Source organism: Vidua chalybeata, chromosome 3, assembly GCF_026979565.1.
Source record: "Vidua chalybeata isolate OUT-0048 chromosome 3, bVidCha1 merged haplotype, whole genome shotgun sequence".
Classification (NCBI taxonomy): domain Eukaryota; kingdom Metazoa; phylum Chordata; class Aves; order Passeriformes; family Viduidae; genus Vidua; species Vidua chalybeata.
The window spans coordinates 23,095,676-23,123,107 of NC_071532.1; the positions used below are offsets into that span (position 1 = coordinate 23,095,676).

At 38.2% G+C, this 27,432-nt stretch overlaps 1 protein-coding gene across 4 annotated transcripts; it reads right to left on the reverse strand.

Moving 5' to 3' along the window:
* Positions 1-21: 21 nt before the first annotated feature.
* LYPLAL1 (lysophospholipase like 1) lies at positions 22-27,432 on the reverse strand. 4 transcript variants are annotated; one of them, XM_053939113.1, is made up of 6 exons: positions 27,272-27,432; positions 22,579-22,678; positions 20,486-20,535; positions 11,252-11,421; positions 887-1,002; positions 22-280 (listed from the first exon to the last, which is right to left on the reverse strand). In XM_053939113.1, the coding sequence occupies exons 2-6, from the start codon at positions 22,651-22,653 to the stop codon at positions 41-43; spliced, it is 651 nt and encodes a 216-aa protein (XP_053795088.1). In that variant the 5' UTR covers positions 22,654-22,678; positions 27,272-27,432; the 3' UTR covers positions 22-40. The 4 variants fall into 4 exon arrangements, with proteins under 4 accessions (XP_053795088.1, XP_053795087.1, XP_053795089.1 ...); XM_053939112.1 differs by lacking the exon at positions 27,272-27,432 and adding an exon at positions 26,866-26,953; XM_053939114.1 differs by lacking the exon at positions 20,486-20,535 and having other exon boundaries at positions 27,272-27,423.

Here is a 27,432-nt window from a genome sequence, read left to right on the forward strand (position 1 = left end):
AAACTATGAAAAATCAGAAAGTGTGAGGCTGGATCTTTGTTTATTCATTTGCCTTTGGTGCTTCAACAGGCAATTTCTTTACAATCCAGGATTTTAATTTTTCTATTTCAGTTCTGTTCAGCTCATGATTGAGGTTTGGAAAAGTATGAAGTGATGTTGATACTCCCAGAGACTTTAACATCTTGTTGGTCTCTTCACCCCATGAGTAGAGAACTAGTTCATCGGCAGTTCCATGGCACTGAAATAATTCTGGAAGAGCACTTTCATTTCTTTTCAAAGCCTAGATGGAAAGGAGACACTGTCAGACATACTGCCAAAAATTTAAAAGGAATATTTACAATTACATGGTGACAGTTATTGCACTTACTGATCTACATTTTAGAGGTCATATTGTACTGTCTCTATAGAAGTAAACAAGGAAGTACTGGAAAAAACTGCCCTTCAAATTGCAATACAATAACTCCTGACAAATGATAGGGTTTACTTTAAGGTCTATACCCCTCTCCAAATAAGAGAAACAGAAAAAAAACTCATGACAGCAAATGGAGCTCGTGAGTATTATAATGCATCACATGCTTTAAAAAGAATACTTATGCTTACACAGACTCTTTAACAATTAAGGACAACTAGTAAAGCATTTCATTTGTTAATCTCTTTCTACACTTCAATATTGTACTGCCTGTGCAAAAAAGTGCAATAAAACATTATTTAAAGACAGCTTTAAAGCCTCACTTTCCTAATATTCTGATAATCTATTTCCCAGAAATGGCATAAGTTTAGAATGTGAATCAACTGCCTCAGATGTATAAACATGTATATTGAATTTTAATCACCATGTTTTCCATGTAGCTAAGCATATTTTCTAGAATATCTACTACACACTCACCTGGTAAACAGCAGAGTCTTTATTCAGAAAACTGGACAAGGCAAAGACTCCTGCCAGATCCTGATGAAACCTAAAGGCCAAATGCATTGCCATTCCACCTCCCATTGAAAAGCCTCCTAGGATGCAACAAAACAAAGATTTTTCTATAAGTCTTTGTAACACAATGTACAATTTATTATCTTCAGACTTGTTTATTTTATACATAATACAATAAAAAACCCATCTTGAGTACCATAAAGGTTACAAAGATTTTAGAATCACAGAATCACTTAGGTTGGAAAAGACCTCTAAGATCATCAAGCCAAACCTATGACCCAACACCACCCTGTCAAGTAGACCATGGAACCAAGCGCTCCATTCAGTCACTTCTTGAACACCTCCAGGGACAGTGCCTCCAGCACCTCTCTGGGCAGCCCATCCCAATGTTTAACAACATTTCTGTGAAAAAATTCCTTCTGATGTCCAACCTGAACCTTATGTGGCATAGCTTGAGGTTTAAATCAAAGCATGATGCAATTAGGATACTGGATAGCTAAAGCAGTGTTGAAGATTCATTACTGAGAGAAGACAAAAATACCATTATGCCATTACTTCAGAAGCCATTTGCATATGGTCCCTACCAGGTAGCTGAAAACTGTGGCCATACATACTCTGACATTAACGAAGTAAAACTCTGTGAACAGGTAATTCTCACTGCTTTTTGTATTCAAATTTCTCCCCTAGGCTAGTGGCATTCCCACATGAAAGATCTCTATTGTACATAATCAATGAGCATTCACATTAAACCAGCATTAAGGATATTTTTTGTTGTTATACCTTGAGATATATAATAAATAGGGAACAAATGCAATGTACTCCCTCTGAGCTCTAACAGGATCTCTGAATTAATGGCCTTCTGTGGTCCATATGTCTCTTCAACTACACTAATTCCTTACTGAAGATAATTCCTCAGGGATGATTTTTACATGACAAATGCTTATTCATTAGGAAAGAAATCCAGACTACCACATTACTTCACAAGGACACAGTACACAGGCCATTATATTGACTGTATGCAGATAATGAATAGAGTGAAGTTTCCTTTATTTTCTTATGCACAATCTGGTCACTTATTTAATTTCCTTTTGATCATTCTGAAGAATGCTGTCATCCTCAAACCCCAAAAGAAGCTCTTGTACTCTAAGAGACCATTTTGCATTTGCTTACAAATAAATACAGACAATGATTTGTCAACAAATAAAATGAAGTCCATTTTAAGTACTTCAGATTACAGGAAGAAAAGCTGCATTGAAAAGTCATTACTAGTTTGTAAATGATTTAATCTTAAAATTTTGTACCCAGTTAGTCACAATCTGGCACACTGTCTGCAATTACTCACCAGCAGTCTTTGACAATGCAGTCACCTTCTGTTTAGAAGAATATTAGGTAATGGTTCTTTTATGTGGCTCATACTACTACAAGAAAATGCAATACAAAGAACTAGCTCTTTGATTTGCATGGGAATACCTGAAGTGTATCACCTGATACCACGACAATCTCCAAGTAAATGCCATATGGTAAATGCTTCAAAAACAACAATTTGAATAAGCATGATGCAGACTATTTTTTTCAATTACAAGAACCATCTTAGTATAAGTGTATGTTTGACATAACATATAAAAGACATTCTCAGTCAAGAACTTACAGAAGAATTCAAATTTTGGATGAAGGAAAAATGAGTTGCAGGTATAGATATTACACAAAACAGCCGTATGAAATGACAGAGCATAAACAAAACACAGAAGTACATGTATACAGATGATCTCAGCATGAAGAATACATAAACTGTACAGCATTGTTAAGCAGATTGTGTCAGGAGTGTTAGACAAAATCAAAATGACACAGCAACATTTCATCCTTAATGGGCAGAACATTGCAAGGTCTTCACCAATCTACTTCTCTACTTGAGACCAATCTACTTCCAAGACACATAAAGACTGTGCACAGAAGTTCAGAGTTTGCCAGTAGACATTAAATTCAGAAGTATATTCACTTTCAGTTTTCCCCTCATGCCTATTTTAATGAGAACTGTGATTAATGCTTCACAACAGTTAAACAGGGTTAGCTCAACAATGCTCAGGATGCCAGTTCAGGAAAGCACCTAACTCTTTGTGTTAACTTCCTTGACTCACAAAGGAGGCTTATATGTAGACTAATAGGGGGAATACACACAAAAGACTCAATTATGTAAAACACTTCCAGCTGCAGAGAAAGTTCACTCAAGGATGCATTTATGACCACAAATCTGCTTCAGTGTAGTGCTGATTTTTAGGTAATAGCCCTCTGCAATAAGAAAAAAGCTGCTTGTGACTCACCTTGACAGCTGAGAAAGATCTGCTGAAATCACACAATCACCACACTTCCTAACTAAAGAATTTGAATCAGAAGGAAACTCCCATGCAATACTTCACTAAAACTAAAACATTCATTTCTGGAATATAATCTCTAACTTAATTCAGGTAATCTCAGGCACAGGATGATGTAACACAATTTGAACAGAAACTCAATTTCTCATACAGAATTTATTCCTCATTGAATAAAACAGAAACCCTCACCACAGTTGCCATTTTTCAGTGATAAAACATTCCTTGTAAATGGCCTTAGGAGCCTTGCAAACAAGACTCCAGCTCACTTTAGTAAAAGATCTTGATTTGTATTAATTTAACTTCCCGTTTGTTTGAAATGATAACCTGAAATGATAACCTAATGATGACACTTCAACTTTATATGGGGTTCAGGACACCAAGTATTTACCTACTGTCAAACTTCAGCTTTATTTGTTTCTTTGTACTTTGTCTAACAATGTCTGTGTTTGCACCTCAGAAAACACTATTATCCAGGTTTATTTTGTATCTCTTGTCCTGTATACATAAGAGAATGCTAAAAACTGCCTTCTCACCCATGCATCACTTTAAATGGCTGCAATGAGCTATTACTGAATTCAGAAAGTTCTTTAGGTGTTCAATCTCATTCACAGAAAGAACAGCTCTCTTGCATACACAGGTTTGACATTGCCAAGTGCATCCTGAATCTTATAGACCTGACTGTAAAATGCCTTAGTCTATTTGTTGTAATGATTATGGAATTAGGAAACACAAACATCACTTTTTCACTCTTTTCAGTAAAACTTTAACATATGCTCAAAGGTGCTTGCCATACTAGAAATCACACCCATGGGGAAAAAAATAGTTACGAATCATGTCTAGTGAACAAATTTTCAAGAAAAAAAGGAACAGGAGAAACTAAACCCCAGATTTTGATGAGATCAGGATTTGGACTTGGGTGTAGGGGTGTAGTTTGGGGTGTTTGTTTTAAGCAGTATTTCCTCACTAGTTTCTCTGTATTAGTTGTTCTTCATCTTTCCTGTATTTCTTCCCATTCATCAGTACGGCTTTGATAACAAAGTGGCAAGAAATGGATCCTCCAGCACACAGTGCCTGTGCCAGCACAGCACAAGACAAACACTCTTCTGTTGTATAAAGCTACACCAATATAGTCAGAAATTGTCTTGGCCTGTTCTGATATTATTACAATACATTACATACTCTTGCCTCCTTTTCATTCCATTCTCACAACATTTTTCATTCTCAATTTCTCCTTTTTTAGTATTTCAACTTAGAGTTGCTTTAATCAGTTTGTTATCAGGAATTTCTCCCTAAAGCTACATTCCAGTTTACTTTCCCCTCTCCCTAGGGACTTTGTGATTTACCTTCTATTAATGGTAACAGCACAACCTTGTTCTACACATCATCTGCAAGGAAGCTGACTTTCTGTTTTGACCTTCCCTTTTCATCAATGAATGGAAGTATTATATACATTTAACAGTGTTCACAAATGAATATCAGCTAAGAGTACAAATGCCAGTGGAACAGCAAACTCCCTTCTCCACAGAACTCCCTGAACACTGCTCCTGTGTTAAGTACGCAAACATGTGCTTTGTCTCAAGTGGATTTCCTCACAGCAGTGATTTTCTTCTTTTAATCTCTTCATGAAACTTCATCAAACCCAAACCTTGCACACCAGCAGAACTGCAATGAATGGTTTCCACCTTTGATAGCCTTGTTATTCTAGTTGTTACTTAGTCTTTACAAGAGCAACAAACTTGAGATTCTTTACAAGAACAAAGGCAACTTCCCTTGAGTGTCTCAGTCACTTGCTGTTGTTAGGAACATGAATCAATTTGCTCCCCATCTTTCTCACCAGTGAAAACACGTTTGAAATGCATATTTAAGTGGTACGATTTTTACCACTTTCTTGTAAAAACAAGTCTACTATTGTTTCTAACATATCAACTCGCAGTAAAACCAGAACCAGTTACATTTTATTTTCAACTATTACAGGTAATAGAGGGGAACCCAACATGTGTACCTAAGGGGTCGTAATTTTTAGCACTGGAAGGAAAATAAAATCCATGAAAAGTCTCGAATCAATTTTTATTAAGATATTACTCTGCCAATCTATGGCTTGCTTTGTTTACCCAGTGTGTTTTCTTGGTTGTTGCTAGAGAGGACAGCAGTGTCCTGCTGCAACACTTACCTGTCATTTTTACAGTCAGCATAACCGCACAACATGGGAAAAAGGAAGAGAACAACCTATCCTTTATGCTCACAGTATTTGTGACTCTAAATGGAATCACAGGAAGGAAAGTGGAAAATAGCTCTCTAAAGCAAAGAGTAGTGATGCACAGAAACAAAATGCTGTTCTGCAGAGCTGTGAACCTTCTGTTAGCAGAGATCTTAGAATTCAGAAAAGCAATGGTAAGGATTTGCCTAAATAGAGCTGAGCCTGCACTGGCACGTGACAATGGAATAGCAAAAGTTGTGAAGTCTCACTTTTCTACAATTCTGTTGGCACAACTGTGAAGAAAGTACAGGTTCATTTGTACCCTGTGGCACATCTGCACAACTCTCAAGCATTCTAAAAGCCCATCCATCCATTTAATTTTGCACTGAATTCAGGCATTTATTAAAGATGAGTAAGGACATATCTTCAACAGAGTTCCTAGTAAGGCTGAAAAGATCAGAACTTGATTCACTTTATTTTCTTACTGAAGTTATTATCTTATATGCAATGACAATATAATGATTGAATTATTTTTGAGTTTTTATTTTTTGAATATAAATTATTTTTGAATTATTTTTGAATTATTTTATTAGTTTACTTCTGTGAGTCTTATTTACTCCTAATCTTCACTATAATTTGCTAAACCTGTCTTTCACCATAGTGGGAATGTGTCATCTTTTAGAGTCTTTAGATACATTAATATAGACACCATCAAATACTGGGAAACAAAGTAACAAGTAATGGTCTACTGTTGGTTAAAATTAGCATTGTACCTCCTACTGAAAGACTTATGAAGGAAACAGAAAGATTAATTTGTTAATGTCTCTTTTAAATTCCTGATGTGTGAGCAAGAGTAGCAGAGATCCAAAAGAGAAACATGGTCAGTTAAGGTACAAAAACAAACCCCAAAACCGAGAGGAGCAAACATTTACCCCAGAGTATAAATGCAAGGCAAATTTACACTGATGCACTGAAAATTAATGAAATGTTGCAGGTATTACAGGGCAGATGGACTAACAGTACTGCTTTCAGCCCAGCATCTCAGGCACAATTTAGATAAACCACAAAGCCATGTAATGGGAGGTACAGAAAGAGAATTCTCATTTGAATTGCAGAGACAAACAGCAAAACAAACCCATAAATTTACTCAGTAAGAACAAGGCAGTAAGTACCTCTGAATAGAATACAATGTCCTCCTCATAAAGACAGAAGATACAAAATAGGATGAGTGACAGCAAAAGGCTTAGAAGCCAAAAGCATAAAGTGCCAAGATTGTGGGTGAAATAGATGGCTCAACACTTCAATGATTTATTGTTGGAAGTTTTTATCTCCACATATTTATAGCATCTGCTCTCTGGGGTGTCAAAGCCAAGATGTTTCCCCCCCATCCCATTCTCACACACACTGAGAGAGAAGGAAATGCTAATATTTACAAGAAGCACAGAGCTTTCATGTTACTTCCACCGTGGTTCAGTAGCAATGTAAGAAGTCTAGCAATAAACAAAAAGTGGTTGTGTGTCTCGTGTTATTGTTACAGCACAAGAGGTCAGGAATCATGCATGTGTTTTCTGGCATTTAGTCAAATCTACAGGACTGTTATGGAAAGTTTATTTTCACTGGCTGCTTACATGAGTGACTACAGGTGGCAGAGACCAATGCGCTTGGATCAGCACTTCTGCACTACACAAAAAGTGACCTGTGAAAGCAGGAAAGCAGTGCTAAATTAAGAACAAAAAAAGAACAAAAAGACTGCCTTTCACCAAAATGTAGTTCACTACAGTAAGCCCTATCAAAACGCTCAAAAAACAAGAGGGCCATTTCTTTCAAGAGCTTCTATTCAAGAGCTTGAATAAGATTGTTGAAATCTTAAACAGTTTTCACTGAAGTGGACTTATTTTACAGGGCACTGTCAATATGGAGCAGTTAATAAAACCCAAAACAACAGAACAACCAGCACAAGAAAACAAAAAACAAAACCACCGCACCTGAAAAACCAACACAGCTTTAGATAGAAAAATAAATTATTGTCCCACATTTTAAACTGTGGCTTGTTTGGCAAATCTAGCAATGAATTCAGGCATTTATAAAGAAGAAATACATCCTGTTTTTAAAGAAAGGATATTATCAAAGCTCCAAGTGTCAAAATTTGACTAAATTTATAACAATCTTTTATCGCCAAAGTCAATACAAACCTACTTACAGGACTATTTACAAGGATTGCTTTAGCCAGGAAGACCAGTAAGAGTAACTCAACAAGAATGTCTGGCTAAAAACTAAGTACCATTATCAAATTCTGGGGATGATAAAATTATTTTTTTGAATAATTATGTATTGCTGCTAGTCTCCCTTTCTTCCTCCTCCAAGGTCAGAGGAAATAAAGCTTAATCAGAAGTCTACTTCCTTCAAAAGACTTGTGTTAAAAGGAAAGCAACTTATGAAACTGTTAGGAGATAGGAATGGGTAGATAAGCCATGTCACAAAATTAATACGGATATTTTAAAAATAAGACTTCCTTTAGATCCAGCAAACTAAGTAATTTATTTCCTTAGAAGTAGATTCATAGAGCAGCTGTTAAAAGCAAGGCTGCACCAGCATTTTCCTTGATAAGGAAGAGAGGACTGGCACTGTACAACTTGGACTCCATCCTCAGCTTTAGAGTTCTGATCTAGAAGCAGTCACTTGTGAATTTCAGAGGTATCAAAGCAAACAATGCAGGCTACAATTTCTTTCAGAGAAAATGTTCTTATTGTCCCGCTATCTCGAGCTTTGCGGAAACTCTGAATGGCTCAAGAAGGGGAATCATCCCCCAGAACACCAGGTGCTGGGCTTCTCATTTTCCATGTTTGAGAGCCCACTGCTGCTCCCTGTCTCTTCCCACTCGCTCACCTTTGCACAGTGCTCTTTCAGATCTTGCCCTCTTATCCCACACCTCTGAGCTGTCAGCAGCTGCCCACCTTCCTGCTTGCCTAACACCTCGCTCACCCTCATCCAGCAATATCTGACACTCACCCTCAGCCTGTAATTTCTGGTCCTCTATTCTATATAAAACCATAACCTTCAATCGTGTTACGCTCCTCATACTCATTTTGTTTTCTTTCCAGTCATTAAAACTCCCACTTACTACAAAATGGTCACTCAACTCAATTCTCCTTAACCCTTTAAGGAGCATTTCATTCCCTGTAAAAGCCTTCATATGACCACTCTGCTCTTTGGTTTCTGTGACCCTCCCCAAAAAGGCTCCCACTGTTCTTCACAGACTCCCAAGTTCTCCAATTGCTTTTCTCAACTACTTTGTCTCTGTTTTCCATAATAAGATATGTATCATTATGGATCTCCAACATGACTCAACAGCACTGAATGCACTATGAATTCATAGCAAAATTTCACCCTGGCTTCCCCTGCTATGTCTTATTTTTTCCCTTTACCTCACAAAGGCTGTCTCCTCCAACTCCATGGTACCAGCAGTGACAAACTCACTGTCTGCACACCATCTGTTTCCTTAGGCCTCATCTTATTGTACCAAAAGGATATTATTGACATTTTCCAAGAGAAATCTAAAAAGATCTGACAGAACTTAGTTATCTGACATTCTAAGCAAGTAACCAAATCTTCCATTATCTCCTGTACAGCAATCTTCTAAACTCAGAAAAATTCAGGCCACACATTTCTCCTTTTTGAGTTGACATTAGTTTGGTGCCGACACACATTACATGCCGACTTGGCCTCATACTTTCTTTTGATCAAAAAATCAGAAAATGGTTTGGGTTGGAAGAAACTCTGAAGATAATTTTCCAATTACCTTGATATAGGCAGGAAGTCCTTCCACTAGACCAGGTTCCTCAGGGCCCCATCCAACCTGGCCTTGAACACTTCCAGGGATGGACATCCTCAGCTTCTCTGGGCAATCTGTTCCAGTGTGTCACCACCCTCAAAGTAATGAATTTCTTTTTAATATCTAATCTAAAACTGCACTCAGTCAGTCTAAAGCCATTCCATCTTGTCCTATCATTACATGGACTTGTAAAAAGTCCCTCCCCAGCTTTCTTGTGAGCCCCTTTAGGTATTGGAAGGTGCTGCAAGAGATCACCAGAACCTTCTGTTCTCCAGGCTGAATACTATAAATCTGCAGAGTACCCTTACAAAAGTCCTAATTTCCTGTAAGAAAGAATGCCAGAAGATGGGCGATTATTTGCACAAAATCCTAAGACAATTAATGTCACCTTTATGCATAGAGACCTTAGAGGATCTCTAAGCTTCATTCTTCACTGCATCATACACTGGTTAATCATCAAAAACAGCACAGAAAAGCACAAAGTTCTTGTGGAAGAACACTTAATCTTGTACAGCCACAAGTGATACAATTTTCCACTACCAAGTTTTTTATGCATCCACGTGAGTACCCTTCTGTACTTCGGACGAAGTAACTCAGGGCTGCCTTATTTTGCTTCTTGCATAAATTTATTGGACGGAACCATGAGGACGCATGCTTGTAGTCTCTGTCAGGTGGGGAAACAGAGCTCTCAAGAGCGACAAAACAACTTTCTGATTTATATGTGAGGAATGCAAACACACAGAGACGGGGACTTCCAAAGAATCTACGGGATGAAACACTCAGTGCATGCCAACTTCCTTACTCTGCTTATGACTTGGAAAACAACCTTCATACTTTGCAGTCTGGCTATTTCTAATTTTGAAGGCTACAGAGAAAAGGAAAACAGCCCAGTAGCACACTGGATCTGAACATAGAGCATCTCCCAGCTCACTCAACAGCAAAGCACCTGCACTTCTCTAGCTGCTTCCAAGCCAGCAGGTATAACAACACAGGAAAGACAGATCAAAGCGATTCTTTTGACAGCCATCCAAAACAATGCATTTACTCTGCAGCCAGTGCAATGAGCCAGAAAGGGAAAGCAAACACAGGCCTTCACAGAGCAACATGGGGCTGGACCAGGAAAACACACCAGGCTGAATGGTAGTGGTTTGGCCACGCAAGATTTTGATGGCATGACTCAGTTGGACATACCTTTATAAGATCACACTTTAAGTTTTTTCCCCCAACCCGAACTCATTTGTGGTCTAGAGATGGGACAGGGAGCCAAAGACTTGTGAATTCTCATTCCCTCTCTGCCATAGGCTATTTCATCACCCTCAACTCCTGTGCCTCAATATCCCACCATCTATTTCACTGAAGTACTGTGAAAGTTACTGGAAATTTGTGGAAAGAGAAATAAAGATAGACACATATGAGCTATTACAGCTAATACTTCATTTGTTATCAAGTGTCAACCTTTAGTGCTATGTAACATGCACATTTTTCCTGCATGAATTAATTTAACCTAAAATGATTAGAGCAGTAAGGAAAAGTTCATGATTATTTATATGCTACAACTCCATTCTCCAAAATGCACGTCATTTTTGGAAAGTGTACTTTTCCATCCTTGAAAAGGGCTTAAAGAAAATAGCAAAACTATGTACTTCTCAAAGTAAATCACTGCCCACTCTATTTTAAATAATGATTACAAATGACTGTTGAAAATAAAAACAGTTTTACATTTTCAGGATACTGCTTACAGTTAGCCACATTCCCCACCTGATATGGGTTTAAATAAGGATTCAGTATAGCTGAGGATTGGCTATGGAAAAGGTTGTTCAGCAGTTTCAAGCCATGCTCATGACCCTTCAGGACAGAGTAAATTCAAGGAAGATAATCTCTTAACTATTAAAAAACCATTAGAATAAACACATTAGAAATAAATCTCTTACCTATGAGTATCCTGTTCTTGGCAATGCCATTCTTAACCTCATCGTTGATCAGGTCTGTAAGGCCCTGGCACATGGAATCAATGCTTTCAATGTGTTCAGGACAGTCATTACAGATCTTGTACCTGTCAAACCACACATTGGAAAAGGCTCCTTTCAAAGGTGTATATGGCCTAGAGTGATGGAAGGAAAGAAAACAAATGATTACCCAAGAACAGGTTCAAAAGCCTTGATCACATGTAATAAATTAAAAAAAAAAAGTCAGTGTATCTCCAGCAAAGGAGAGAATAAACCTCTTTGAGGTCTAACTCCATTTACATCCAGTCATATTGTATTTCCTTGCATTGAAGTCATGGTCCTTTAAGAATGAAGCCAACATTTGGAAGCTATGTAAAATGCAATTTTCAGCCAGTTAAATGTTAAGGTTGGTTAGGTCAGCTAAACATTTTAAATCTTAAGCCTGTCAAGAGGTTCTTAATCCTGAACAAAGTTAGGGTTCAAATCCATGCTGGAATACGACAAACTGAAGTAACTTCTAAACAAGACAGCTCTGCAGGAGCTAACTTTATGGAATTCAATTGCCCAATTCTTGACAAAACTGACAGGGGATGGATATTATGAACCTCTAGGTATTAAAAATAACCTGCCAATTTTTCTTTCTGTGAAGTAAGTACAGCTATCCTCATCTTAATGGGGCAGGTATCTCATAAACATAACTGAAAGAAATGCCACGTGCTTACTGGACTGGTGCACAAACAAGAGTTATGACACTCCTCACCGTAATACTGTGCTGTTGGAATGTCATTTTAAGTGCTTCAACAGGCTGCCCAAACCCTAGATAATCAAGAAGCCTTCAATTCAAAGAAGCTTTTTCTTTGGTTTTAAATAAAGATGATTAATAGAGCCCTGAAGTCCCAAGAAAGGTGATCTAATTGCCTTGCAATGGCTCTACAATATATTACAAAACACACTGCTATGAGATCGATCATCTCAAACAAAGCCCCTTGAAACCCTTATTTGCTATATTCAACCAGGGCAAATTCTTCACTTTTACTTAAGCTTAGATCAGATTACAATCATCATCCACAAAACAGACAGCTCTTGATACATTTCTGGATGGGAATACACTGAAAATGCTAAAGTTGACTTCTGTGCTGTCTCTGGAATTTTTTCAATGCTAGGATTAAACAAAGCCACAACTAACCTAAAATGAGAAAGCCACTAATTCAGTTATTCTTATTGAAGGAACAAATTCTGCCTTTATTAACACCAGAGAGGCTTCACATATGTAAACAGCTATTTCTAAACCAGTACTGCCACTAAGATGAGTGTTCAAAATAATACTATTTGGACTATTCAGTCATAAAAGTAAAAAATGAGAGAACATAGGTTTTCTTCTGCCTGTTGTCATGAACACAAAAAAAAGCCCATTACTTAAAAATTGGTAAGAAAAATTGAAAGAGGCAACAAACAGCAACTGAAAGAGGCAACAAACAGCAACAGATAGGTACAAACAGAAACACTACAGGTTCATCTTTTTCAGTAGAGCTTCAGGGTACCTTAAATGTACTGTTATTGAAAGTGCCATACAGTATGTGGTCAAGTGCCTGAAGTAATCCCTCACTTCCTGAATCCAAAACAAACTGCATACTCAAGCACCAGAATTTAAAAAATTGAGCTATTCGTTTTCAAGCTAGCCCTTACTTGTATATTAAAAAGTTAACTCCAAAATTAAAGGAAATTCAGTGGAAAAATCTTGTATACCCAGCAACTTAAAGCTGTGTTTAAAAAACAGTATTAAAATTATTTGCTCTCTTGACTGTCTTTACTTCGGAATTCTGTCTCCAGAAATGAACTGATCAACACCTAAAAAATAAGATTACAAATATCTAATTACAAAAGTCAGTTTCTAAGAGCAGACATTCCAATCAAATCTATCAAGAGGAGAATCAAAGGAGTTTCTCAAGAGCAGAATCAAAGGAGTTTCTGGAAGTCACTTGGACAATGTGACATACAACAGATGAAATGCTTGGGCAAACGGTATTTAATCCATTATTTTAGCTTCTCTCAAACACTTTTACATCAATCCGGGTTAAAATGCTTAGCAGCCAGAGTGCTTCATTTTCTAGTAATGTGTGAAAGGTTTTAGTATTACTACAGCAAGTTGACCTGGATTTATTATTACAGGATTATTACCTCAGGATTTATATGGAACATAGATACATACACATACTGCATTACCGCAATTAACTTTAAATTCCATAAATATTAAAACATGTTTCCCCACAACTAAATGACAAGATCATGACATTTAAAACAGATCAAAATTAATCATGAGATTATAATACTTGATCAGATGCTGAAACTCAGGACTTCTCCCTACTGTTTTTGCAAATTCTTCATAAGACAGATGAAAAACCAATGTCTTTCAAGCCCACAGGAAAAGACCTCCAAGCAAACAGAAAAGTGGCTTTCAGCTGCTTCAAAAACATCCTTGCAAGCACTCTTGATTTCTCAGAAATGCCTTAAAAATAACCTTTACATAAAGCTGAGAAATAAGATTCTTTTAATGGTTCACCCAACTGGTACATCTGTTTTAGTCATTCACCTTTTTCTTTAAATAATCCCTTTATTAGCTGGCACACTGCAACTCAGACATTACCACGGTAAACAAATATGTTTGGCATGGAACCATCTGTACAGCTCCAAGAATACAGCACCAAATTTTTTCATACAATTAAACCACAAAAAAACTCCAAAAAACCTATGTTACAGTGACATGAGAATCTGGACTGAAATATGCAAAAGTAAAAAAAATACAGAGTGGAGTGGAAACTACATCCAACAAGATCAACATGGTCAGTTAAGGACAATGTCAGATCAAATAATCAGCTTTAAGTTTGGATTTTTTTTTGCTCTCTTAAGTTTAATTAAAACTAATACCATTAGTCCATCTGTGCCTCACTTTGTTTATTCTTTTTTAAAAATGATAGTAGAAATAAAGCTCTGTGTCCCTAATACTGTGTGGTGTTGAAGTGGGAATGAAAATATAAAGTCCCCAATGTGTGGGCATTTTTTCTCATTTGGTTTTAAGGGGTGTGTGTGAGTATGTTTTGCTTGTTCTGGAGTACATAAAAGATTCAAATCCGTATAAGAAAACAAGAATCAAGAATCCTCTCTCTGTGTAGATCCAGCTTCCAAACTTGTATCCATTTTTAAGAGACACTTGAAAGGAAGTTCAATTTGTATGAATTTCTTAACATTTAAAAGTTAGGAGAACAGACAGCAAAGGAGTCATGGCTGACATCAAACATCAAGAAACTGTAGGGATTAGGAGGATTAGAATCTTTAAAATGCTTCCCAACATCCCCAATTCACTCTAAATCATGTTTTCTGATTCGTTTATAGCTCCTATTTGTAAGGGTGTGGTTGTAGATCAATACACCTCTTGCATGAGAGTGCAGTCTCAAGAAGAACCTACACAATACTTCAGTGTCTTGAAAGGAAAATATATCCTGTAATATCTTTGTAAGTACTTATAATCTATCTCAGACAGAAGTAATTTTCACTGTTGATTTCACTGCAAAGTTTCAAAGTAATATCATTACAGATTTTACAAATTCAAGATGGATTCGGTTCTGCTAACCTGAGTTCTGTAGCAATGAAGAAAACATGATGAAAAGTAGGTAGCAGCAACACCATCTATCTCCATCTTTCTGAAGCACGAATATATCCTCTAGACCTTCTTACTCATGTTTAAAATTATGCCAGCTAGTCTGAAATTATCTTAACAGAAGTGAAGAGCAACCCAATGATGCTACATCAGGTTCAAATTCAGATCTCAAACCACGGCAAATTCCATCTCCAAAATTATGCTATTAGCATAGTGTTTCACATAAAACTACAGGTGGTTTTGTTCATTACCCAATAAATCACTGTCCCTATCTAACATTTTAAGTTAGAAGACAAGCCAGCAGTTCTAGCTCCTTTACATGAGACAGCAAGCACATTGATAAATGGCAAGTATTCTTCCCCCAACTCTTTCTCCTGATGCATGATTGTATCACTTCCTTCATGCTCAGCACTACGATCACCGTGCATTAGCAGACACATAAACCCAGACCACTGGTGCTGGCTTACAGGCTTCCAGACAGAACTTCCCGAAATGTCAGACAGAACTGGAAATTTATAGTGAAGTTGAGCTTCAAGATTGAAATAAGACAAAGAAAGACAAAAAATTACTAAAATCCTCAATTTTTCCTGCTTCCCAAACTCGTCTCCTCTCAGTTAGGAGGTAGGGCCTGTCAAATTGTAATGTTGTCTTTCGGAAGACTGTGCACCCCTCTGAAAAAATCTACAGGGCATACTACCACAGTAGTTCCACATTGTTCTGCTGAGACTCCAGCTGGAGAACTACATCCAGTCCTGGAATCCTCAGAATAGGAAAGACATGGACCTGTTGGAGCAGGTCCAGAGGAGGGCCACAAAAATGATCAGATCACTTCTTCCCACAAAGAAAGGCTGAGAGAGTTGGGTTTGCTCAGCCTGAAGGAGATAAAGCTCCAGGGAGACCTTATTGAAGCCTTCCAGTACCTAAAAGGACCTATAAGAAAGATGGGAACACACCTTTTAGCGGGACCTGCTGCAATAGGAAAAGGGGGAATCACTTTCAATTTAAATTGATTGGATTTATACAAGATACAAGGAAGACTGGTTTTTTACAAGAAGGGTGCCGAAACAGAGGTGGTAGATGCCCCACCCCTGGAAACATTTTAGGACAGGCTGGATGGGATTTCAAGCAACATGATCTAGTTGAAGATGTCCCTGCTCATTGTTGGGGGGGGTGTGGATATTCTCAGCTCAGTCAGAGAGAAAGAGAAAGGTTTTCTAACCAGGCAAGAGCCTGGGAAACAATTGGGAAAGAATATAAATAATTCTCTAATCTATCTTGTTATTCACATTGTTTATAGATATGTTCTGCTACTGTGCGTCATTCACTGCACACCAATGGTGTAACATGTTTTTTCTCTAAGACCAATGAAATTAGTCTTCTCGATGTTCTCTATATATAGAGTGCTACATTTAAAATAAGGAGAGAGCTCATTTTCTTTACCTTCTGATCTGGAGTTCTCTGTTCCCGTAGTGCTCGACAGCGACAGGGGGGGTTAAACTAGATGACCTTGAAAGGTCCCTTCCAACCCAAAATATTGAGTTTTAGAAGCAAGTCTTGATTCTCTTAAAGCTGATGGCAGGTTTTTTGAATGAAAGCAAACTACTCCCTAATCCCAAATTCTCTCATAGCATAATATCACTGCTGAATTTCAGTATTACATTTCAATAGAAAATTTAGGTCCAAAATATGCTTTTTAATTCCCACTGTCTGCTTGAAGCAGAAAGCAAATTTTAAAAGAAATGGGGAAGAAAGCAGAGAATCCAGCTAGTCAAATAAGAAGTATAAATCAGAAACTCTAGTACAATGTACATCTTGTGTTAAAACTGAGGGTCAGCATATCTTAACAATGAAGCTTTGTGGTATGGTAACAGAGCATATGATGTGTCCAAAATTCAAGCAGCTTTAACTTAGAGCTATACCTAAAAAAAAAAAAAAAAAAAAAAATTACCAAAAAGAAGGCAACAGTCATCTCCATGAGGAGCAATTTTGGCTGTTCTCCAGAAAAGGCTGTGCCTGTTCACTCAACCACATGCAAATGCTTTTGATAGAGTTGTTCTGGATGCACATTGTCTGAAATGAGACCTGACTGAGCCAGTACAGAACAGTTACCTGAAGAAATACTATGCTGACAGCTTTTGTTACTTGAGACAAATCTTATTCATTCAAGACAAAGGGAGCTGCAATAGAGTCTGGCATAAAACTCAGTGGGAGAAATTAAGTTTGTTTCTGTTTCTTTGTTTTTGTGGGTTTGCTGGTTTTTTTTTTTTTTTTTTTTTTTTTTTTTTTTTTTTTTTTTTGGAGACAGTGGTGTAAATTCTGGGGATTGGTACTAATCAGAGAACAGCAATAATTTTATGGTTGAAAAGACCATAAAAGACCTTTAATACACATTGCCAGTTCCTCAGCAACCAATAATGGCTGCCTTACAAATTCACTGAAAGAAAGTGGAAAGAGGCAAACCAAGGTCCAATTTGCATCAGTTCTCCATTATGGGGTCTGAAAGGCACTCTGGGATTCAAAGTGGCATCTTTCACAAGCTGGTGGCAAACAACACTGAGGATGGATGAATGACACTAGCTAAGCACAGAAACTTTTGAAAAGCAAGAACACAGAATGGCACATAACTTAGAAATCCACAACTCCTTGTTGGAAGGATGATTGTCTCCAATTCTTCTGTACCGGAAAAGAGTTGAGAGAAGAAAAACAGATGAAGGATGCCTAAGAGCACAATGCAGTAAAAGGGATTAGAAATACAAGATAATTTCCATCGTCTTCTAATTTATTTTCCCCAAGAATGACTACAGTTATCTCTGACAAGTGTTTAGTGCATCCCACGTATTATTAACATCTGATGCAAGCATTAGATATATGCAGTTTTCCTCACCTAATCCCAGAGCAGAAATAAAAGGAAAATACAAAATTTATCCAAGCATAGTTCAAGCATTATTATGCAGAACACATTGAATTTCTACTTAAAGAAGATGAAAGAACTACCCCATGATACCAACCCAAACCTTTTCCCATTTCTCCCCCATGCTCCCACCTTTAAAAAAGACTCCTTTGTATTAAATTTATGAATGAGGTTAGGATTTACAAAAGTCAAGGATTAATAACATTTGCTTGAGCCAAAAACAGTATGATAGGCACTGTACATGCTCCCCCTCCAATCCATCTCAAGTCCGAGCTGCAGTACCCCTGCTGCTTTTCCAATACGAGGCCTCTCACAGGCAGAGGCTGCCAGAGGAGCTGAGTGGTGCCAAACTGTCTGGTGGTTTTGTGATAGAGCCAGATGGGGACTATGGTGAGATGAAGCTCATTTCCACCCATGAGCTGAGCAAAGATGTAAATTTAGGAGAAAAGATGGAGTAGTGGGCCTTTTAGCCCTTACCAGCCACATAATGATAATGGAAATTAGAATAAATTGGGCCCCCCCAACTCCAGATAACAAGTTCTGCACAGAGACTTATGTCCCACAGAAAGGTTTGTTGCGTGAATGTCAAAAAGACCCATTAAATAGCCAAAGTAGTATTTATAGTTGATTTTCTGACTTGCAAAAGAGAAGGACTGTCAGAATGGAATGCAAGACAACGCAAAGAATCTTTGGCCTAGATTTTTTCAGGGAATTATAGAAGGCAAGGTATATGTATTAAAACAAGCAGAGCCTACATGGTTTTAGATTTACCACGTTAGCTCCTGCAATGCCAATTTAAACTATCACTTTCTATTAAAAAAAAAAAAAAAGTTTAAATTGGGTGGTATTCAGTTCTGATTTAGAAACTCAATAGAAACCTAATGTTTAAGTCACAATTGTAGCAGCTGAAACAGTATTTAAAGTTGTAGGCATCCTGACCCAAATAAAAAGGGAAAAAGAAAACCCTTTCCTTTAAAACTATTAGTGTAGACGTGGCTTTAGTGATTGCATCAGCTACTAGGGCTCCAATTTGAGCTTGGTTTTTTTTTTAAGATATATATTAGCATTACAATGGAGAGAAAATAGAATTCTGTTGTGTTTAACAAGTTTAATCTATGTGCAGAAGCACTAATCTTGACAGAAAGCTAGATACAGTTAAAACAAGTTCTCTACTCATTTCTAAGTATCCCAGTATATTAAAACCAGAAAACAAACAAACAAAAAAAACCTCCAAGCAATGTGTAAAACTTTTAATTTGTAAAGCAAAATTTGCATATCCCAGGTAAATGCACTAAATTTCCAAACATATTCCAAATTCAGGTGTCAGTACTCTCACTACATCACATCAAGCTATCGAATCCACATATTTTTTCCATTTTTATCTAAGCATGATTTTTACCATATGCAATTTACTTAGTATTTTTGCAGATTTTTCTTTTTTAACTGTAAATTTCACTATCAACTTTCTGTTATTTTTGAATTAATTTTTGAAGAAACAACCAAATATGAGGCTCACTGCACTTTCCAATGTGATGGGGAATAAATGAGACAAAATGCTGCAAACACTACCTGTCCAGGGGGCATAAGGTGATTGTTCTCTGCACAAACCCTGAATATCACAAAAATTATTAAAGAAAAGTAAATCTCTTTTAAAAAAAGAAGTGTGACTTTTTACAGAGACCTATAGAGAAGAGTAAAAAACAGTTTTATAAAATGCAGTTCAGTAACATTCCATTGCTTTTACCCGTAATCTTCTCTAGTCTATGCTGAAATCAATGCTAGTGAAGCCAAAGAACATATTTCAGAATTCCTCCTGATTATATGCTGGACTGGTTTTCCAAAATAATTTTCAAATACATTGACTCTTGAATCAAAACATATCTGAACCTCTGATGCTGTACAAATTAAAAATATGCATGTTTCAGCACCTGGGATAAAATCTAAACAAAACGTAAGTATAACCCAAATCCATCCTTCACAAAAAAAAAAATTCAGTGTTGTGTTGAAAAATGTGAATTCCACTGCTTTTCAAAACTCTGCTGAACAGACATGAAGAATGTATATCTATGGATCTATTAATTTCCATCAAAAATGTGAGGAGGTATTCCTGAACTGCAGTTTATCCTGCCAAAGCCCCCAGCTTTGCAGTTATATCATCAAACCTGCTTTTACTGGCATAACTACTTTGACAGAGAACATTCACCATGCATGTGCAAAGTTATCCTGGAAAATACAGGAGCTCAGAGTATGAAGTACATGCACATTAACAGCATTTTGCCAGAAGAGCACATCAACCGATCCTAGGAGGGTGTTGCCAAGCTTCAAGCTTTTCTTCGATTTCATCATCAGCACAAGAACCTGTAGGCAAGTTTTGCACTGACAGTGCAGTGGCAGGTTAAACACACACAGAGGCTCTCTCTCAGCAGCCTGACTTTCAGCCAGCACATTCCTCAGCCTCTGTGTGGGCAAAGAACCTTGTTTCAGAATCTTCTCAGCAAATCTGCATGCCCATAAGCACTCAGCTATAGGTCTCATTAACAAGGAGGCTGAATTCCTCCCTTGCTGCCAGAAACATTTTGAATTCTTATCAAAAGATATATGCATATAAATACACACATACATAAAACCAACATATATATTCAAGTTTAATTACTTTAATGTCTGCCATTCAAGTTTGGAAGTTCTAGGCCTTGCTTTTATTTTCTGTGAAAGAAAGGAATGCAACTGTTAGAAAATCATTTCCAAAAAGCATAATGTCATTTGTTCTTGAATACCAAAACAATATGAAATAGGTCTGTAAATGCTTCATTATTTTGGTTTCAACCAATGACATGTATCATCACAAACTTCAGCACTGCTGCAAACAGTGGCAAACTGCTTAGGAGCATCTGTTTTATTTTACTGTGTCAGCTAGGGCTGTTTATCAGCAACAGAGAGCTATGCACAAGAGTGCTTTGCCAGTTAAAGACAAACAGTGTGGGTATTTTATATTTGAATATACAACTTTGCTGTTCTGTTAAAAGCCACTTCTGAATAAGCTCATGCATGACTCTACTTGGTCTAGAAAAGAACAAGAGTAACCTCAACTTAAAAAAGAAAAAAAGAGAGTGAAATAAACTGTTTATTCACATATTTAATAAAAACAGTATTTTCCCATCTGTTTACCAAAGTACTGAAATTCGAAGTCGCAAGATAAAAACAAATTGCTTCATTTGAGTCAGGAGATGTTGCTGGTTAATCATTCATACATTGTTTACATCTGCAGTTACCCAAAGAAACCAGAAAAAATAAGAAAAGGACTGGACCTCAGAAGTGCAGTGGGATGGAAAAATCAAGCACTGGCCCAGCAGATGTGGTCTGAGGTGCTCTGGTTGCATATAACATAAGGAGAAAAATAATTTCCCAGGGCAGCAGCTCCTCCTGCATTTCTCCAGTATCTGCTGTGCTGGGAGGGAAGCAGTGGATCCCCTCAGCATGTGTGATGTGCCACTGATAACTCTAGCATCACTTTAGCCTGTCACCAGTGAAGTAACAAGCACATTATTTACAGAAAATGGGGTCTACTCCCTGCTAACCCAGAATACACTGCTTCAAAGGCTTCCATTCACAGGCTTGATTTTTCTGCAACACAGTGAATACATTCACACTGCAATCTCTCAGTTGCTTTTCCTGCCCAAGTAAATCATAAAAAATACATGGTCAAGGAAAAGGTTTTTTTTTTTTCATGTACTAGTAAGTGCCAGACAAAATCTGCTATTATACTTGTTTACACCCTCCAAGAATATTTTCCTGACTTTGAAACCTCTGTACCTCAAAAGTCTATGTCACAATTTCCTTTTCTGTTCAGCCTTAATCCACACTTATGCACAAATTCAGAAAGAAACTCAACCCCATTACCTTTCAAGGAAACACTTTCCTAACTTAGAGCCACAGACACCTCAAAAAATTATATTATGAAAAATTAAACACCTCTGAAATTTCATATTATATATGTAATATATGTTACATACATAATATATGTAATTAATTATATATTCCATATTTATTATTATCGTTGGATAGTTATGGGGGTGGGTGTCCAACTTTTAGCCTCTAGGTTTGACTGCATAAACTTTCAAATTCCTGTGGGAAAAATTTTTAATCTATACTTCCATATACCATTGAATACACAGTGTCATTTAATAACAAGACTTGGGCTCACAGCAAATGTTGAACTCAATTCTCTTTGAAATAGTTGGGCCAGGATTCAAACAAGAAGTAATGTGCATTTTTGAATTCCCAGTCCTTTCTCCAGGAGCTGAGGATCTTTGACATCCTACTTGCCAAAAAGACCAACCATCTTCAGTACTGAAACCTGGCACTAAATACAACACAATATTTTAATAGTTAATATATGGGAGTTATTGTGGGCAGGATTGTGATCTGGATCAGGACTCTCTAATGCCACTACAACACACATTGCAGGATCATCTTCTATTTATATGAAGGAAATGGAAAGCTACTATGAGGACAATATACAAATTTCAACTAGAGGCTGTAACCTCTTGGAATCATTTACAGTCTTAACCACTTAAAATCACAGCTCTTGGACAACAATGCATGGTTGAGCTTCACTTTTGTCAAAAAGCACATATATGAGAAGGAAGAAAGAATTGTTAAGACAATTTGTACTAATATCCAGAACTGCATTTTATAGCACTGGAACAGAAAAACTTAATCCTACAGTTACAATATATTAAATGGTACCTGGCAGGAGCTGTTGGATAAATTACTTTTATATGTTGGAACGCCATGTCTTGATTCAAAATTTGTTTTATCCATGCTCTTGCTCCTTGGCCAGTATCACCTGTATCACACAGAAGAGTACAAGAATTATTCTGTGCATTTAGAAAGAAAATTATACAATGTCAAATATACTTCAGATTGACTTAATTTTAAATTATGAAGTTAATACACTAAAATGCTAAAACAGAACTTTCTTGAACAACTTCAGTCCCCTTTCCAATGGACTCAAAACTTCCTAGAAAAAGACTACTTAAGAGATCCCGCAACATAAGTTTAATCAATACTTTACTACATTCAATGACTTAAGTATCTCCCAAGCAGACATAAGGACTTACCTCTTACTTACAGTTTACCGTATTTGCTCTTAAGTGACAAACAAAAATCTTGATGAACATCTTAAAAAGTGAGGTAAAATAACTGTTGCTCCCCTTAAAAAAGTTAGTTACTTTTACTTTTAACCCACTTCAGAACCCAGTAAAAAAGATCTTCACATTTAATTATGCTAACATTGCACATAAGCTTTACAGGAAAAAGAGAATTTGTAAAGAGATAGGTTCAGTTGAAATATCTAGCAGACTCATAAAGAAATTCTTAACCACACAGTTCTGTTTGAAAACTAGTTAAGATCCACTCCCAATCTGTTTTTTTTTTCCCAGGTCTTACCAACACTATGGCCAAAACCCCTGCAGACTGAAGTGCCAGGAACAGGATGAATTCTTTTGTAGACAGCATTTGCTCCTTTTAAATAAATACACATATATACACCAGACAGTGTCTCCAGCTTGTCTTTGCACAACTGGTATCTTCAGCCATAATTTCACTGCCACCTCTCTCAAGAGCAGGCACAAGTAAGTCCTCAGCGTAATACAATACTTCAAGCTTAAACAAACTGGTCCATCAAGGAATATATTTTACAGTAGGAAGGATGTTCAACCAAAAAAACTGAGTGGCGGCTCAGGAGACTGGAATTTCACTATTGCCACTCATACTATAGGACTTTAGTCTTGCTTGAAGTTGAGTTTCCCACATATTATCAACTCAAAATGCTAATATTCTCTATTATTTTAGCTCATATTATTTGGTTTGATTTTAGAACTCACTCTATTCTTTTCAATAAAATGGCCAAACCAAAAAAGAAAAAAAAGATATATCACTGTCCTTAGCCAGGCTTATTGGCACATTACATGGGCTCATCTGAACAATCCCATATGAATATACCAATTCATTGTTAAAATTATTATAATTCCCCAGTGGAGAAAATCTGCTTTCAAGCACTCTAACAAAATTCAGATGGTTTTTATTTACAAACATAATTAATGTATATTCAAAATTAAAACAGAAGGCAAGAAGGATTCAAACCCAGCAATATTTTTCCTGTTAAGCACAATTAGAATAACTAGAACTAACTGTTCTCTGACCTAAACACTCCATGTGATAAAAAAAAAAAAAAAACACGATTGCAAAACTGACACAAATCTTACCCTGTGCTAAGTTAAACAGTAAAATCCACGTTACCTCCTTAACTGGATGCTTCAGAAAATACCCCCACAAGCACTTTGCTTTATGTAAGTACTGTGATCTGAAGTCCAAACACACCTCTGTTTCTTCTCAGACACTCTTGACTTACAAGGGTTTCCTCAAGGCCCTTGTCACCTCACTTATAAACAACGTATCTTAGGAAGGCTTGATTTAACATTTTTTCTATACACTGGGGTTTTTTTTCAGTTAGAAAGCCAAGGCCTAGGCCTTGCAAATACTTGCACAGAATGAACCCTCAGGTAAATCAACCAACTGTCTCAATGATGACAGAATTGGGACTTAGGTCTTTACAAATTTCTTAATGACGTATTCTATTATTTATTCCTACCTCTTAAACTTCACAAAGATCTGTAGAAACATTTACTGTTATTGAAGACAATTTGTCCATTAAAAGGTCACAGAAAACTCAATAAGAGAAAATTTAACTATGACCTTCTGTGTCAAGAACTGTCATGGTCCAAATGCTACTCAAACGTGAGCACTTGTATGCTCAGATAATGTATTTTGATTTGCTAGGAACAGAACTTGGAGGAGAAGGAGGAAAAGAGGAGACCGTGACATCCAACAAAAGGCAACAAACCTCCTGAAATGCTAGCCTTTCAGGCTCTTCTCAAATTTTACCATGATATATTCTGAACACTACAAAAAGAAGCAAATGATGGGTGATTCTGCTTTTAGTTTACGAACTGAAAAAGACTGATGGCAGCTTTATTATCTTCTTCTCCCTCCTCAAGTAAAATATTACTTTCTTTCCTTTCAAATATAGTTTGTATTTTCAAGTTTTCTTTCTCTGTAAAATTTAAATTTAACATGTAACATGTAGACTGGACATTAGGAAAAACTTATTCACCAAAAGGGCTTTCAAGCACTGGAACAGGCTGCCCAGGAAAGTCACTGAGTCACCATCCCTGGAGGTATTTAAAAGATGTGTAGATGTGGCACTTAAGGACATGGTTTAGTGGTGGACTTGGCAGAGTTTGGTTAATGGTTGGACTCGATGTTCTAAAAGGTCTTTTCCAGCCTATGATTCTGTGCTTGTTACAACTTGCAGAGTTGTAATCCTCAGCCTAAAAAGCTATGACATACTTGCTATGTCCATTTGCTTTCCCTGCCAAGCTATCAAATGGAACCTCTACCTAAATCCAATGTATAGTACCAGGGTTGTGCTAATACTTTTCTATACCATTTTGCATTTTCATTCTGCATTTTTTATAGTTTGTCTAGAGCAAGCATTATGTACAAAATGGATTCATGCCATCTGACTGGCACTTTCCATCACAAGTGCTGTACAAAGGTTTACAACTCAGGTTTACAGGCCAGCCCACAGCAACAGCACTGTGGCGACTTGTGTTTTAAATTCTATTCTGTGGAACTGCTAGAAACCAAATAAAACCACCCCATTACAAACATTACGAACAAAATAATATATATAAAAAAAGAAAATTGTAGAGTACTTTAACCACAAGTGGAATCAACCTCTAACCATAATCTGCCCTTACTCCTCCAACATTACAGAAAATTACTTCCTCAAGCATTAAAGCATTAGCATTCACAAGAGAGCTGAACACATAAACTCTTTCACTTTCAGTCTTTTACTCACAGAATTTTTAAAAAGCAAAATTCAACTGGATTATAAAAATGAAACTAATTTAGTAGGGACACACATCTTTGTAAAACTAAACAAGCACCAGCTAAAAGCAGAAGTAAGCAAATACAGGGAAAGTGTTGAGCATGTTGCCATATGCACATGGGCAGCTAAGTGATAACGATTCTCAAGGTCTTGATCTAGAAAAGACCTAAGATTACTGGGTTTTTTTATTTTATTTTATTTTAATGTCACATGGACATTGTTATTTAGCTCATTAGAAACAACTTTTAAGGAATTGAACCCACCAAAACACATGCTCTCCTCCTGCCCTCAGACCAGTCACTGATGTAGGTAACTCCCCTCTGCAGAGGGTGGCCATGAAGCCAGTCTGGACATGGACAGGGCCCTTCTGAACAATCAGAAGTTGGTAAATGAGCACAGGCTTTTAAAGGGTGCCAACAATACTCTCATGCCGATTCTAAATCAGCAAGAGCCACTTTATCTGTGAAAGTCATCCTCTGAATGTAGCTACCCTCTGAGAGGGGCAATTTAGGGAGGAACAGGACTTGAGGAAACGCTATGAAGTGTAAGGTCGGGTACCAGGAAAAGGTTTTTCAGCCAGAGGGAGGTTGGGCACTGGAACAGGCTCCCCAGGGCAGTGGTCACAGCACCAGGCAGCCTGACAGAATCCAAGAAGCCTTTGGACAGTGCTCTCAGGCACGTGGTGTGACTCTCGGGGTGCCCAGTGCAGGGCCAGGAGTTGGCGTGTGATGATCCTGATGTTCCCCTTCCAACCGAGCACGTTCCGTGATCTCCCGGAACGCGTGTGTTCTCACGGAAGCCGGTCTGGTGGGAGCCGGCGCCGTTCCTGAGGGACCCTCTCCGGGCACCTGCACACGGCTTTGGCGCCCACCGCCTCCACCTTGCGAGCCCGAGGAGGGCAGAGCCGCGGGGACAGGGTCACCTCAAAGCCCTTCCCCAGTGCTGGCAGCCGCCGCGGCCACCCCGTCCCGCCGCCCCTTCCCGCAGCACCGGAGGGGCTGACCCTGCCCGCTTCACCCGCTCCCCGGAGCGCCCCGTCCCCATGGGCAGCGGGGAGAAAAGGGAGGGAAAGCAGGCACCTGAGCCGTGCAGGAAGATGAGGGAAGCGGTGTGCCTGCCCGCGGGGGACACCACGCTCCGCTGCAGCGCTGCGGGCGCCGCCATGCCCAGCGCTCTCCTCCTCCTCCTCCTCCGGGCCAGCCCTGCCGGTTCCGGGCCTGCCGTCGCCCTGTCTCCGCCCCCCGCTCCTCTGCTGAGGCGCCCCCCGCTCCTCTGCTGAGGCGCCCCCGGCTCTCCTGGCACGGGGCTGGGAAATTTGTCACTCCAGGCGCTGCGCTGGGTTAGCAAAGCTTGTTTACAGGCAGCGCGGACTCGCTCCAGATGCCGTATTTAGCAGTGTCCTGTGACAGGGACCGTTCCGCCCCTTTGGTGTCACACGTGAGAGAGAGAAAACCCCGCGGGCGTGTTCCCCAGTGGACTCCTTGCCTTTATTCGAATAAAGCTGCAGGACTCCTCTGTCTCCTTTTTGAACATAAACCTCTGGCGTTTGTGGATTTTCCTGGCACACGTGTGCGGGGAGGTGTCGGGCTGCAGCAGCTCTTCAAGGGCAAGGCCTAGCTGCAGGAGAGCCGAGGGGAGGCGGAGGA